This window comes from Amblyraja radiata, chromosome 31 (assembly GCF_010909765.2).
Source record: "Amblyraja radiata isolate CabotCenter1 chromosome 31, sAmbRad1.1.pri, whole genome shotgun sequence".
NCBI classification, from domain to species: domain Eukaryota; kingdom Metazoa; phylum Chordata; class Chondrichthyes; order Rajiformes; family Rajidae; genus Amblyraja; species Amblyraja radiata.
The window spans coordinates 19384952-19400301 of NC_045986.1; the positions used below are offsets into that span (position 1 = coordinate 19384952).

The following is a 15350-nucleotide window of genomic DNA, read 5'->3' on the forward strand; positions in this document are numbered from 1 at the left end:
ATTTGGCAATAAGTTTTTTTTTTTAAAGGATTTTTACCTGGCCAAGGGATTGTAGGCCTGAGCAAGCGGCCAACATGAGCGGAGTGCAGGTGATGGGGATTCTTTCAGTAATTCCACACTGAGTCGCCTCAGCCATTCCATCCAGTCATCTTTAGAGACTCTCCTGGCTGCTCCCCATGCCTGAAACAGAAGCATAACTGCTTACAATTGCTCCTTTGTGATACATTTTCAAGCAGTTGAGTGTAGCAGTTTGGGCAGGTACTGGCTAACTCATTACTGTGGACTATGAATTTTATTAATGAAAGAGTCATTTGAAACGTTAGCCACTATCAAAAATACAATTAAATGAAACTGTTAATGCCTGCTTCATAATAGTGAACAAAGGAATGCCATGAATGTATTGGCATTCATCTGTTAATAAACACCCTCTAAACCATTCATTTTAAAAACATGATTGTTGTTTCTAATTAGTGGCAGGTATTTCTATGGAAATTAATAAAATTACAGGCGCCATTGTAATATAGTACTAATCCCCCTACATCACAAGAAATGCTCACCTCTTGCTGAAGGATGTATATAGTGGCATTAAATACAAGCAAGTCAGTAAAGCCAATCTCTTGCAAATGGATAAAAATAGCCTAAAAACACCATACAAACAACTGACAAATAACAGATTTTTATATAACGTCATTAATCAGGAGAAATATGGTCGATCACCTGCATCCACTTTATAAGTTGTAGGAGCAGAATTAGGCCATTTGGCCCATCAGGTCTACACCGCCATTCAATCACGGCTGATCTATCTTTCCCTCTCAATCCATTCTCCTGCCTTCTCCCCATAACCCCCGACACCCATACTAATCAAGAATCTATCAATCTCCACCTTAAAAATATCCATTGACTTGGCCTACACAACCTTCTGTGGCAATGAATTCCACAGATTCACCACCCGCTGACTAAAGAAATTCCTCCTCATCTCCTCACTTCAGAGCTTAGACGGGCTTAATGTAATACCCCACGGGAAAGCACGCCCTCAGAATTGTACTAGAGTGTGAGCTTTGATTTTATTGTATAAGATATTTGGAGTATGGTTTGAAACCACCATCCGAATCAATCATTGACAAATCTGCCAAGAAATAAGCCATGACCGAATTAATCTATGAGGGAGAGGGGTAGGAGCAGGCTTGTGCAATGCCTGGACCATTTGGATTCAAAGGCTTGCTTCTATGATTTATGTGTGTGATTCATGTGTGGAAACATTATGATACGTTCCGGCTCTGAAAGTAGTATATATTTCTTTGGTTTCATTGTCATTTCATTGTAACAATAAATAATGTGAGCAATACCTTGCATGGTAATCAGCAGAAATTAATGTTATTTGCCCAACATTGCTCTTAGCAAGTATCTGTAGCGGCACATTGTCATAACTAAGGCCTATTTCAACAGTCTTTTATAGGGTCATAAATTATCATAATTTCACATTACATAGACATATGCATAGACTACCAAGAGAGTTAGAAAAAGTTAACATTTGATTTACAAGTTGCTAATTACTTGTTTTAACACGGTTTTGACATTTACATGTTGCCATGAGTACTTAAATGACACTATAGATGTGACACTAAAGATCTGAACAAGATTTCATGAAATGTTTCTGCAATTTGCATTGACAATTACGGCTTGTTCTGATGCCCAAAGTACATGTTGATTAAACTGTCATAACCTTGAAGGGAACAAACTATTTCTGCTTCAATTTTACATGAAAGATGACTGAACCAAAGATGTACATCGTACGAGAATAAAAGCAGTGTTATGCTGTCAATCACTAAGATGCACGTAACATGCTCTATGAGGTGCTGGCAAGGCCACGTTTGGAATATTGTGAACAGTTTTGGGCACCATATCTGAGGAAGGATGTGCTGGCTCTGGAGAGGGTCCAGAGGAGGTTTACAAGAATGATCCCAGGAATGAGTAGGTTGACCTATGATGAGCGTTTGTCGGCATTGGGCCTGTACTCGCTGGTGTTTAGAAGAATGAAGGGAGACCTCATTGAAACATACAAAATAGTGAAAGGCTTGGATAGAGTGGATGTGGAGAGGATGTTTCCACTAGTGGGAGAGTATAGGACTAGAGGTCATAGCCTCAGAATTAAAGGGTGTTGTTTTAGGAAGGAGATGAGGAGAAATTTATTTCATCAGAGGCTGGTGGAATTCTTTGCTTCAGAATTATTTGCCACAGAAGGCTGTGGAGGCAAAGTCAGTAGATATTTTTAAGGTAGAGATGGGTAGATTTTTAATTAGTAGAGGTGTCAGAGGTTATGGGGAGAAGGCAGGAGAATGGGGTTAGGAGAGAGAGATAGATCAGCCATGATTGAATGGCGGAGTAGACTTGATCGGCCGAATGGCCCATTCCTTATGACCTTAATGCACATAGTTAAAATGATGTACTGATTTTATTTTTAACCATGGACAAACCTTCTGCAGATTGGTGGTGCTGACGTGTAATTTCTTCATCGGTCCAGTCTCCACAGGTCCACTTGATAGCTTGTCACCTTGATTGCCCCGTGAATTCCGATGTTGAAAAATTATAGGATCCTCCTCTTCTTCAGCCAACGTGTAACCCTATTGTGCACAAATTAGTTTTAATAATTTCCTTCACAGTGGAAACAGAATTCAGATTTTTTGTTTGACTATTCCCAGTAAAATTGAAGATTAGGCAACATACCTAGGTCCAGTTTTTGGCCAGTATTATTGAAGATACTGCAATATACATAGGATTAGGATATCAACTCACCCATTGCTTTGTAAGTGTATAAGGAGTATAAAATCATGAGAGGAATAGATCAGGTAGACGCACAGAGTCTCTTGCCCAGAGTAGGGGATTCGGGAACCAGAGGATATAGGTTTATGGTGAAGTGCTGAAGAATTCAAGGGTATAGAAATCTCTTTTGATGACCACACCAACTAAATTTTAAAATTAAGCTTAAGTGAAAGAGGTTCAGTGCTGTGCAAATAAAATGGTGATATATCACCGAGTCAAAATAGTAAGTAGCCTGGACGGAAACCTACATCTTGCACCTGCTACCCTTACCCTGTTGGATGGGAGATGTTGCAGATTTTGGGCTGGAAGCAAAAGTCCAAGCAGTGGAGGACTACAAACTTAAAAGAGGAGCTAAATCTAAGTTTACCTTTACAATGCGACATATTAACACATCGTAGCGTTGATGGTTTATCCTGTGGCGGATCATCACCTTATTCACCATGGGAATAAATATCTGATACTGAAAAATATACAAGAACGCGTCATTAGAATCAAGCAATGGCTTTGTTTACCATTGATTACTCACATTTTCTTTAATGGAGAAATGTTCAATTATGATTATCTGTTACTGTTTGCTACAAAATGCAATGAAACAGTAGTTAGAATTTGCTACTTTAATAAGTTGCATATATGAATAAAACGACCCTGCAGTGTCAGGCTTGGATGAGGTAGCAACATTCTTCCCTTTGAGTCATTAGGTTGTTGGTCCATTCCAAAAATGAGCACACAAATCAAAATGTGCATGGTATCACACCTCACGAAAACATACCCTTTGGCTCACCACGTCTGCACTGAACATCAAAACTACACCAATCCTCATTATTCCTCTTCCATTCGTATCAACTCCTCTCTTACCACCTAATTCCACTGTCACCCACCTAACTACACCAGAGGCAATTTACAAACCCCGTGGTGTGCCTCTGGGGTTTTACAAGGACCTAGCATTCCTCTTTTTGACCGAGCCATACAAATGCAAACCATGTCATTTCAATAAAGGGCACCTCAAGTGCTTTCAAAAAGGGCAAGGATATGGTTCGGCAGAAGTGAGGTGGGAAGGAGCAGAAAATATGTAGCAAAGGGCCAGGTAGAGTATTATTTTCATTACAAGTATTACATTTTAATTATACAAGTTAGAATATTTTAAATTTAGCAAACTTAATAGTGAACTCTAACTTTTAAAAACGATGGCATTTGTGTTTTGATTATGTCCCACCACGCCAGTCACCCCGACCCATTCCCCTCCTCCATCCGTTCATCTTATGCCCTTCCGATATCAGACTATGATCATTTTCTGTTCATCCCCCCTCTTTCTCTGTCCCCTTTCACCGATATCTCGCCCTCAGACTTTACATTTCACCCCTATTCCTATCTACGACCCTTTGTCTTCTTTTCACCTCTAGCCTTTGTTATCATCTCCATCCATCTGCCAACCACTCGTCATGTATGTATCCACCTGGCACTTGCCAGGCTTTGCCCAATCCCACATAGCTTTTCCAGCCTTCTTTCCCCCACTCCATTAATCAGAAGAAGGACCCCCCCCCCCCACCTGAAACGCATCTTTCCATTCCCAACACAGATGCTGCTTGACCGGCTGAGTTTCTCCAGCACGTTTTTGCTCAAGATTCCCACATCTGTCGACTCCTATGTCTCTTTTTTTCCTCTCAAAATGTTTTCACAAATGATTACAGGAGATTGAATGGCGCCTGGAGAACAGCAAGGAAGGGTGCTCCAGTGTTCTGCCCAATATTTTACGCTCAAACAACATTACAAACATTTTGCACTAAGATCCTTTCTTTTCCCTCTCCCCTGACCCTCAGTCTGAAACGTCACCTATTCCTTTTCTCCAGAGATTCTGCCTGACCCGCTGATTTTCTCCAGCTTTTTGCATCTATCTGAGGAATATCATACTGTTTATTATCACTTTGCTCTTGCAAGTCATTGATGTGCACATGTTGGCTGGTGTATTTCCTACATTACCACTGGAATTGATCTTCAAAGGGCTGATATTAGCTGAAAAAATCATTGGGGATCTCTGATGACAATAAGCAGCCAAATAAATATCCTTGACACATTTTCCAAGGTTAGGGAGCTCTCCTCCCAGTATCATATTAAAAATTGCCTATTGTTCACCACTCGTAAACCTATTAACTGATCAAAAAACTTTATTATGTGCAAATTGGCAGCTGCATTTTCATAATTCACAGTACTGTGCACTTCAAAAGCCCTTCGTCAGCAGTTTATTTTAGGGTAACCCAGGGTCTCGAAAGATATTACAAAAATACAGGACGTTCTTATATTTCTTCCCTATATTACAAGCGAATGAGTAAGCAACTGATCATTTTGTTTAAACATGATGAAATTAGAATCACAGAAACTTTAGGAAAGTGAAGGCCATCCTGCCCATTGTGTTTCTCCTTGAAGAAAATGTGGAACCCAATCTAATGCCAACTTCCAGCAAGAGGCCTGTATGAATTTTTTTCTTAATAGTTATACTTTTCTCGTCTCCATTTCACTCTCTCCAGCACAATCATCTCGTTCACATTATATGCTGATAAGGCCTGTATGCCAAACTTGAGCAATGATTCAATGAAAACGGTATTTTTGAAAGATTGAGCACACATTCATGTCATTAAAAATAAATCAGAAGTCCCGACTGCAGTTTTCTTTCGTAGTAATGTTTTACGGGCATATTCTATGTAAATGAATGCCACCTAAAAGTCACCTGAGGCTTTAAATTTATTAAATTTATAACCCACATCAAATAAAATAACAGTTAACGAGTACATTCATAGTGGACGAAATTCCTACTAAATGAAAGGTTACACTTTTAAGCATCATTTAAATTCATTATATGTATAAAAAACTGTCCAGGAAAATGGATTGAGCTTGCAGTTTTATTCTGCATCGGCACATTTTATTGAAAATGTTCTGGAGTTCCTCCAGTAAACTGCTTTAGGTGCAGGCATAATCATTCTAGTTGTAGATAAATACGGCAACCAGTTTATACAAAGGTCCTTCTGACAGTAAGAAAATTAAGATGATTTTTTAAAAAGTCTTGACTTGAGGAGAAAAGTTAGTCAAAACACTGGCGCCACAGTGGAGTTGCCTTACAGCGCCTGAGACATAGATTCGATCCTGACCATGGGTGCTGTCTGTAGTGAGTTTGTACATTCCCCTTGTGACCGCGTGGGTTTTCTCTGGGTGCTCCGGTTTCCTCCAACATTCCAGACGTGCAGGTTTGTAGGTTAATTGACCAGTGAATTGTCCCCGGTGTGTAGGATAGAACTAATGTACGTGGTCGATGCAAACTCAGTGGGTGAAAGGGCCTGTTTCCACGATGTATCTTTATAGTTAAACTAAACACGGAAAAGGCTCTTCAAAAAGTGTAATGACACATTTAAGACTCAGCCACTGGAACAGGAAACGTAACCTCAGTGAGACTTCTTAATCCAAAGACAATGTCAACGGCAATAGTGCATGAAACATCACCCTGGAACACTTCTGAAATCCAGGAGTGGGGCTCGAGACCATCACCGGCAAATAACCTTAGGAAATGCAATTGTACTCTGTTCACATGAAGCCAAATAAAGCAATCCTGATTCCAAAATAAACATCTGCAACAGATTCTCCTAAAAATCGTAATTTAAAACTCATTAGATCATATCTAGTGGTGAAAGTTTCAGCATGGAATGTGCTTGTCTTGAGTTCAGTAACCAGCTGAGGTTATCAATCAGTGAATCCCTTTATATACTTGGCCAAGTTTATATCCAGATGCACATCATAATGCTCAGTTTTCAACTGAACTTGTCAGGGATTATCTTTCTTCCTTATTATAATAGAGAATGCAATCAGTCCACCAAACAGGTCCAATGCCAATTCCAAGTCCCAATCCAAGTCCAAATATATATTATCACATGCACAAGCACAGTGAGGTACAGGTACAGGGAACATCTACAGCATCACAGGCACAACACACAAAACATAAATCCAAAGAAATTGTACGTATATTAAGGGGAAAAGGGTAACTTGAGAGGAAAAAGACCCCCCCTCCCCCCCCCCCCCCAGAAACCAAGGTGCTCATCTATGTGCGAAGGTGCAGGAGATAGGCAAGGTCTTCGATGAATACTTCTCCTCTGCTTTGACCACAGTGAAAGACATGACGACTAAATGAAGTTGGGAAAGTTAATGGGGATGTCTTGAGGATAGTCCGTATTACAGTTGTGGAGGTGCTGGATATTCTAAAACTTATGATGGCAGATAAACCTCCCAGTTTTGATTAGGGATAACCAAGGACCCACCATGAGAAACTAGAGAAGAAATTACAAGAACTCTAGCTGAGATGTATGAATCATCGCAAGAAATGGGTGAGGAGCTGGAAGAGTGCAGAATGGCTAATGTTGTGCCTCTATTTAAGAAGGGCTGTGATGAAAAACCTGGAGAACTATAGACCAGTAACTTGAACATCCATGATAGGAGAGTTACTGAAGAGGATTCTGAGGGATAAGATATACATGTATTTCCAAAGAATGAGGTTGATTATGGATAATCAGCATGGGTGGGAGATCATGTCTTATGAATTTGCTTGTTGTTTGAAGAAGTAACCAAAGAGGTTGATGAGAGCAGAGCTGGAAACATAGTCTGCATTTCATTTTCCAGCAAGGCTTTTAATAAGATTCTCAATTTTTTTAAATAAGGCAGGTGGCCTGCAACTAGTGGTGTGCCTCAAATTTCGATACCTCTTTGGGATGTCAAACCAGGGCAGGACCAAAGATGGCTTTGGGAATGCTGACCTTTATCAATCAGGGTATTGACCATAGAAGTTGGGACTCTATGTCACAGCTGTACATCGCGTTTATGCGGCTGCATTTGGAATATTGTGATCAATTTTTGTCACCTTCCGATAGGAAAGATGTCATGAAGTTTGATTGAGTATAGAGAAGATTTACGGGGATGTTACCAGGGCTTGACAGCCAGAGCAAATGGGAGGGGTGAAGTAATCCCAAGACAGGAATTCAATCTGTTCCATTTCATCTCTTCTAATTTCCCTGCAACTTATTTTCTTTCACATACTTATCAACCCCTAAACTTTCACTTGTCATATGTCTACACTAAAACATAATTGTCTACACTAAAACATAATTTACTGTGGACCATTCATCTTCCAGCATGCTTTTGGGATGTGGGATGAACCCAATGCACCCAGCCAAAACCTGTGTGGTATTGAAGGAAACTTCACACACAAAATAACCAAAGTCAGGAACAAACCCAGCCCCCCGCAGCTGTGAGGCAACAGCATACCCCGTCTGCCATTCATGGAACAGGTCTAGGCAGCCAACTAAAGCCATAAGCTGCTTCACATTGTGATTTTTCAATCACTTGCACATTGATGTACCAACACTCAGAGAATGAGAGATCAATCAACAATTTACAGATGTAAGAAAGAACCTCAGATGCTGGTAAAAATCGAAGGTAGACACAAAATGCTGGAGTAACTCAGCGGGTGAGGCAGCATCTATGTATGGAGAGAAAGAATGGGTGACGTTTTGAGTCGAGACCCTTCTTCAGACAATTTATAGGAACTGGATCAGTCCCGTGGCTCATTCCTTAAAAGCTAGTCCAAATATATTGCCATATATTAACTGCAATATTTTCAATTTATCACAAGCATCACCACGTACATTGATAGCCACTGAACAGATAAATTGAAAAGATAATGCAAGCCAAATGGATGATTGCTTCATTGTTTCCATTCACGCTCAGTTCTCGACACGGATATAAAAGTTACCAATGGATCTCACACAGCTTTTGGCATCCAGAATTGAGGTATTCCCAAATGCAATAAAATAGATTCTAGAAATTGAGAAATAAAGCACCACAGATGCTGGAAGTCTAAACAAAAGTGAAATAAAACTGTGCATAATTAACAGATGAGGTAATACCTAGGGGGAAAAAATGATTTAAACTTTTCAGGTGATGACTATTCATCATCTGGAAAAGTGTGGAAACAGTACGTTTTAAGTTGCAGAGCATGGGAGAGGGAGGAGTATGATTGTGATGGGGTGTAAACCATCCTGCACAGGAGACATGTGTAGGAAGGAACTGTAGATGCAGAAACTGTAGTTTACACCGAAGATAGACTAAAATGCTGGAGTAACTCAGCGGGTCATGCAGCATCTCTGGGGAGAAGGAATGGGTGACGTTTCAGGTCGACCCCTCCTCAGACCTTCTGAAAAAGGGTCTCAACCCGAAATGTCACCCATCCCTTCTCGCCAGAGATGCTGCTTGCCCTGCTGAGTTACTCCAGCAATTTGTGTCTTATCTTCTGCACAGGAGACAATTGCTTTGAGCGGGGGAATTTAATATTTGTTGTCTACGACTAACCTGTCTGGAGGAGAGTGAACAAAGGAAAATGAAGGATAGTGGTGAAAAATACTTGTTGGAGATGTGATGCAGAACACTACATTTGGTGAAATTAGAATGGACTGGATATAATCTCCCAGTCAGAAACAGAGCAAAAGTCTTCTACAAATCTCTTAATTTTCTGTGTTTTCAACACCATGCACCCTCTCTCACCAGCCCAACCATAAAACCAATATTGACAATGAACAAGCTCAATCAAACAAACTTAGATCATACACCATCCCCTGTAACAAAGATGCCTAATTTTAGTTTTCATTCAACATTTAAGTTCTATAAACAATTAGAAGATATCTCACCGCACATTTCTATTGAGTCTTATGCACCACAGAAATGGTCACTTCAGACCACCTCATCCATGTTGCCCATTTTTGTCCATCTACACAAATCCCCACCCCCCTGTGCCAGCATTAGTAGTTACTTTCTGTGTTGCCTTTGTAATTATCCATTTTAATGCCTCTTAAACATGGATATACTTTTTGATCCCACCAACCTCCCTAGCAGCACATTCCAGATAACAGCCACTCACCATGTAAACAAAAAGCTTACTGCTCAGATCACTTTAAAAGTTCCAAGTCCTCACCTTTAAACTGTGCCCCCCCCCCCCCCTCGCCAGGATTATAAGTCTATTTTAATTTGTTTTTATTTCCAGACTGTTTCCACTTTCTTGTCGGAAGATCAAGTCAACAGAGAAGTATTTTCCTGACTATCAGAGTATCTCAAACAGTAATTTGATGTAAAGATTCAAAAACCACAGTATGTTTTGATCATGCAAGCAGAAACAAAAAAACCTACAGGGTGCTGAGGTAGCTAACCACAAAGACAACCAACATTTAAAATAATATATAATTTAAGAACCAGCAAAAAAATTAGATATTTTTTGTTGTTGTTTTTGTGGTGAGTTGGGGCACAGAACATGTAATTGTTATTTTACATGAATTTAGTAGTTGAAAAGAAAAATGCAGAAGATTACAGGATCAAATGGCTGTCTCCATGAAGTGCAATAAGTCGACTAGTCAGTCTGTGGGCTTTAAGCATGTTATTTTACCGTTATGTGTTTAGCATTATTAATTAACTACTTTTAGCTGACCATGAGAAATCTTCTAATTGCTTATAGTAATTAGATGTTGAATGAAAACTAAATGAGGTCATAACCTCAGAATTAAAGGGCACTCTTGTAAGGAGGAACTTCTTTAGTTAGAGGATAGTTAATCTGTGGAACTCATTGCCACAGAGGGCTGTGGAGTCCAAATCAGTGCACATTTTAATTAGAACGGGGGTCAAGGATTATGGGGAGAAGGCAGGAACATGGGATTATGTGGCAGAGATCAGCCGTGATTGAATGGCAGAGTAGACTCGATGGGCCGAATGACCTAATTCTACTCCTATAACTAGTGAAATACTTAATTGCATTCGACAACATTAACAATGTAGATAAACACAGTATCGTTAACTAGTTGAGAAGGTAGTTAGATTGTCTTTACAAGGAATGCACAAAGTACAAGGAAAAACACCATTCACGATTGACATTTCAATCCCATCTTGAGCCTGTCTGGGCTTTCCTCAATATGTCAATTGGTGAAATTGTAGGTGAATATCTCTAATTCTATCATTCCTTTGCATATTCTGCACCGACACATCTTCTAAGTTCCCTTCAGCTTTGAATTGGTTTTCTGTTGTTGAAGAATAGATACTGCATCTTTTCAATCATTTAAAAGCTGTCACTACTCACCTGCCCAAAAGATTAACCCACTTACAGTAATTAACCAAACACAACCTTTTCCTCCCTACCATTTTACTGCTGTAGAAATTTGTAAGATCAGGAAAATAAGTAATCTTCCACAAATAAATTCTTAGGTTCACAAAATAAGTGCTGATATGATTAAAATTAAAATTGCACTAAAAATACAAGAATTTAGATTAAGTTTTGTTTTGCACTTTGAAACAAGTGATTTCACTGTTTCAGTTGTACTTGATGGAACTATGACGCTACATTTCTACATGTAAAAAGCCAAAGCATGCTGTGCAAGGTTTCTGTATTAAAAATATCTCCTGCGTACTGCTGTACTGCATCACTGCATTTAATGTCCTTCTATGAATGCTTCAAAAGGCACCACTTTTCAGTCCGGAGCTTTTCACAGTGGACTACAGTGCACCAAAGACAGTATCAAATACAGGTTTTTGCCCACTGTTTATATTGCTAACCAAGAGAAAAGTATTAAGCATTCGTTTCACTCACGCGCAAAAATCTGCCATTCATTGAAAGGAAATACAGCTCACACTTCACTAGATACAGAACTTAGCCAAGAATAGCAACTTTACATCTTGATTCCTTTCAGTAAACATTCATTAAATGTCCAGTTATTTTTTTTAAAGTGATTTTACAGCTACATTTTAAAAATACATTCCAAGACATCTATTCATGAAGCACTTGTGTTTAGCATACCATCTCAACCAATTACCAGACGCTCCCTGACTTATGTAAGGGTTAGGTCCCACAGACCCTTGCGCAAGTCGGATGTAATGCGTTGGAAACGGAAGTGCGCACCTGAAACCTTACTATCCAACACGGAGACTATGAGTGTGTCTGGGTCTCTGTGCCTGTGATGCTGCTACAAGCAAGATTTTCGTTGTACTTGTACCTCACAGTACTTGTGCATACAACAAAGTCAATTTCGATTTTCATTCTTGTGTACTGTTTGTTTTTGGTGTGTTATCGTGCTAATATACCTGCAAACCTGCAGCGAGTAAAAATTGTATTGTTCCGGTCCTGGTACATATTCAGTTGCAGATTAAATTATGAAAATACGAAAAGAACCAAAGAAAAAAAAGTTGAGTGCTTTCGCTGGTAGTTACGCAGTCTCGACCGAATTATGCAACAATTTGCATAGCCAGAATTTCAAAGGGAAAATTGAGAACTCAATACTTGGATTGTTTGATTTTTCACAGAACCTTGCCTGTTTTATGTCAGCCTCGTTACAGAAGGCTGTCTTACTTTAGACAAAGAACTGTAAACATTCAAACAAGCAAAGTATATTTGGGTGCAGAATGTATTTTGCGCATGAACATACTTTGTGGTTGGGTCTTTCGATTTGGTTAGCAGAATAAAGGCAATGGGTTTCAGTTCTATAACACCAACAAATTGGTACACAACTTTCTCATAACCTGATTTTGAGAAGGGCTAAACTTTCTGGGCAACAAAGCATAAGCACTTACCTCAAAAAGCAGTTACTATTTCACCCCCAACCAGATTCTTATTGAAGGAAGTCCAAAGAAGGTTCTCAACCCAACACATTACCTGCACATTTCCCTCTGCAGATAGTGTGCCTCTCCCATCGAGTTCCTCCAGCACTTTGTTTTTTGCTCAATATTCAAGCATCTACAGTTTCTGAGCTTTACAGTTTTCTTTTTCTCTAAAATAAATTGCCATTTCAAGTGGCTTTATGTTGTTTGCTCACGCCCATAACAACTGGGTTGAAATTGGGTAAAATCATTCCATAGTGTTCTCTGATACCAGTGATAATGCATTGTTCCAAATTAAATTTAAATCTTGTCTAAGAGATGAATGTTCTAGCTATACATAGACACCAACTAATATTGTTGAAATAGGAAATGCAGATACACATAGTACAGTATATACTGTATGTTTATATCTATACTAGAAAGATGGGTAAATAAGTTATTTTCACCTTTTTTCCAAGTTGGAATACCAATGATGAAAGTGTGTCCATTGCCGTTAGACGCAACTCTGGAGTAAAATCCAGTGTACGAACTATTGGATGAATAATCCTCGACGCATAGTCAGTGAAGTCCAGGGATTCTGTCAGACGATCCAGAGTCTCCAAAGCCACCCTAACGCATTTTGGAAAGAGATCAATGCATGATCATCAAGAAACAAGGCCCATTTTTGTCATTCCTCCTTCCAACTCTTATTTACATTTGGCCAAAAGGCTTGAATTCCACATATTTGGGATCTATTATTGTACAATATTACAAGCTTTCCATAACCCTCACTAACCGAGGATACTATATTTTGTATAGTAAATAATTCACATCCCATGTAGATGAGAAGGACCATTAACTACACCAACCTTAGCCTCACAAATAGCAAACAGCCTAGTGATTTTCTTACATGAGACCCCACTCGGGAATTTCATCCAACCATTTCAATGCTTCTCGCTACTTTTTATATAGCTGAAAGTATGTACAAACGTGACAGATGTTTGTTAAAGGTTTTGAAGGACTGCATAGATTGTATATGAACAACTGCAGACTTACTTTCTAGGCCCCAGCGGTACTTCTTGTCCATCAAATAATTTGACAATTGGAGGAAGAAGAAGATGCAAATAATCATCCAGATTGGCACCAAACAGTTGTATTGCATTCAGTAACTACAGAAAGAAATCAACATCAATGGGTCAGTGGCCACTTTATTGTCACATGTACCTAGGTACAGTGAAATTCCTTTCTTGCTTACAGTTCAGTAGAAATCTTTTTATACATAAGCACAATCATACTGAAGTACAAGGATATAGGGATAGTAAATTGCCCTGACACAGAACTCAAGTCACCACATATTTAGCACTATATTGTGCGTTTTGAAGTCCAAAGTTGTTAAAAATTTAGAGTTTTAACTCGATGATAATGGCTCGTTATCCTGGCAGTGGCACGGGATTTGAAGAGAAAGTTAAAATAATACATCTGAAATTCATTTCTGTCATGAATTGTGAAACTGCTGAATAAAGATACTAAAATTGAAACATGAATTGCCTGAAGTGGCATAACTTTGTCGACGCCCTTTATGTGGCGACTATTGCATACCTTGGGTATGGAAGCAAAGAATTTCACTGTGACTTGTCACATGTGACAATAAAGTATTCATTCGTTCCAAGTGCAAAGAATCTGACTTGAATTAAACTACATTATTTTGATCACTGAATACAAATGGAAGTTTCCAGTGCAGCTACCGTTTTATAATTCATCAAAGCCCTGAACTTCAATAGCATGTGGCACACCAAAGGACAAAACAAATTGTCCAGGGTGCATAGTAATCTACAGAGAGTCAGAAAGGAGATCCAATTTCTTGGCATCAATATTTTATTAAGAGAATCCAGCAATCAAAATGAATACTGAGTGGCAACGAGCAAAAGTTTTCCAATTATAAGAAATTGGATAGTAACATTCTAATTTGGGAACACGGCAATCCACTCCAACATTTTGGTTTCTGGAATCAATAATTTGATTAAAATGCAACAGGGCCAAAAAATTCAATAAGGTTACAATTCACAGAAGTATTATGATGTTCGCGTTTAAACTTCAAAAATAGTTTAGCCGTCTCCTTTATCATCAATGACAAATTATGTCAAAGAGAGTTTTAATAATAAATACAAATTTAGTTATTGCCAAGCTGTTATTAAGCTGGGCTGTGAACCCTGTGAGGCAATTTTGATCTTGTTCATTACTATCTACTAATTTTATCTCACAACTCATGAAAACTTAACCCATTAATCATTAAATAATGCACTGCAATGCATTGATGCCAATTTAAGACAGTTTCCTATGGTCCGCTGAGCTTTCAAAAAAGGTTTTATAATATAGAATTATAGTCCAATAAAGATTAAATAAAACATTTTATGGCACAAACAGAAAACTGTCAAGGGCTGAAAACTGGATATTTTAGTCTGGAGGATTTTAACTAACAAAATAATTTGGTCCATAAATAAATGTCATCAAAACTTTACTAGACTCACCTTGATTGTGACACTACGACCTGCACTGATGTCATGCATGAAGACACGTAGCATGTGAGGAATTAGCTGCGGTAGATAAAGCTTAAACTCCCCTCCCAAAGCGACAACAATCTGTTCAATGACCAGAATGATCGTATTTTGCATTTGGTTGTTAAGTGTCCAATATTCCTGTAAACAGCAGAAGATAATGACTTGTAAAATTAAATCCACATTTAAAGTTCTTCTTAAAGGAATGTACTTTTGTGCAGGGTTAAGAAATCAAACAAAGAGTCTCTGTAGATTTTCACCTTGTGTTCCGATTTCCTCTTACATCCCAAAGGTAGGTTGGATGACTGTGTGTGTGTGTGTGTGTGTGTGTGTGTG

General features: G+C 38.9%; 1 protein-coding gene across 1 annotated transcript in view; it reads right to left on the reverse strand.

Annotated features, from left to right (window-relative positions):
* The window catches only part of mtor (mechanistic target of rapamycin kinase), a 190030-nt gene that overhangs the window by 122410 nt on the left and 52270 nt on the right, over nt 1-15350 (reverse strand). The window contains exons 21-26 of the mRNA XM_033048008.1: nt 14988-15155; nt 13516-13628; nt 12927-13089; nt 3188-3280; nt 2475-2621; nt 38-180 (exon numbers count right to left, since the gene is read on the reverse strand). Of these exons, the coding sequence (XP_032903899.1) occupies nt 38-180; nt 2475-2621; nt 3188-3280; nt 12927-13089; nt 13516-13628; nt 14988-15155 (827 nt within the window). The remainder of the gene's footprint in view (nt 1-37; nt 181-2474; nt 2622-3187; nt 3281-12926; nt 13090-13515; nt 13629-14987; nt 15156-15350) is intronic.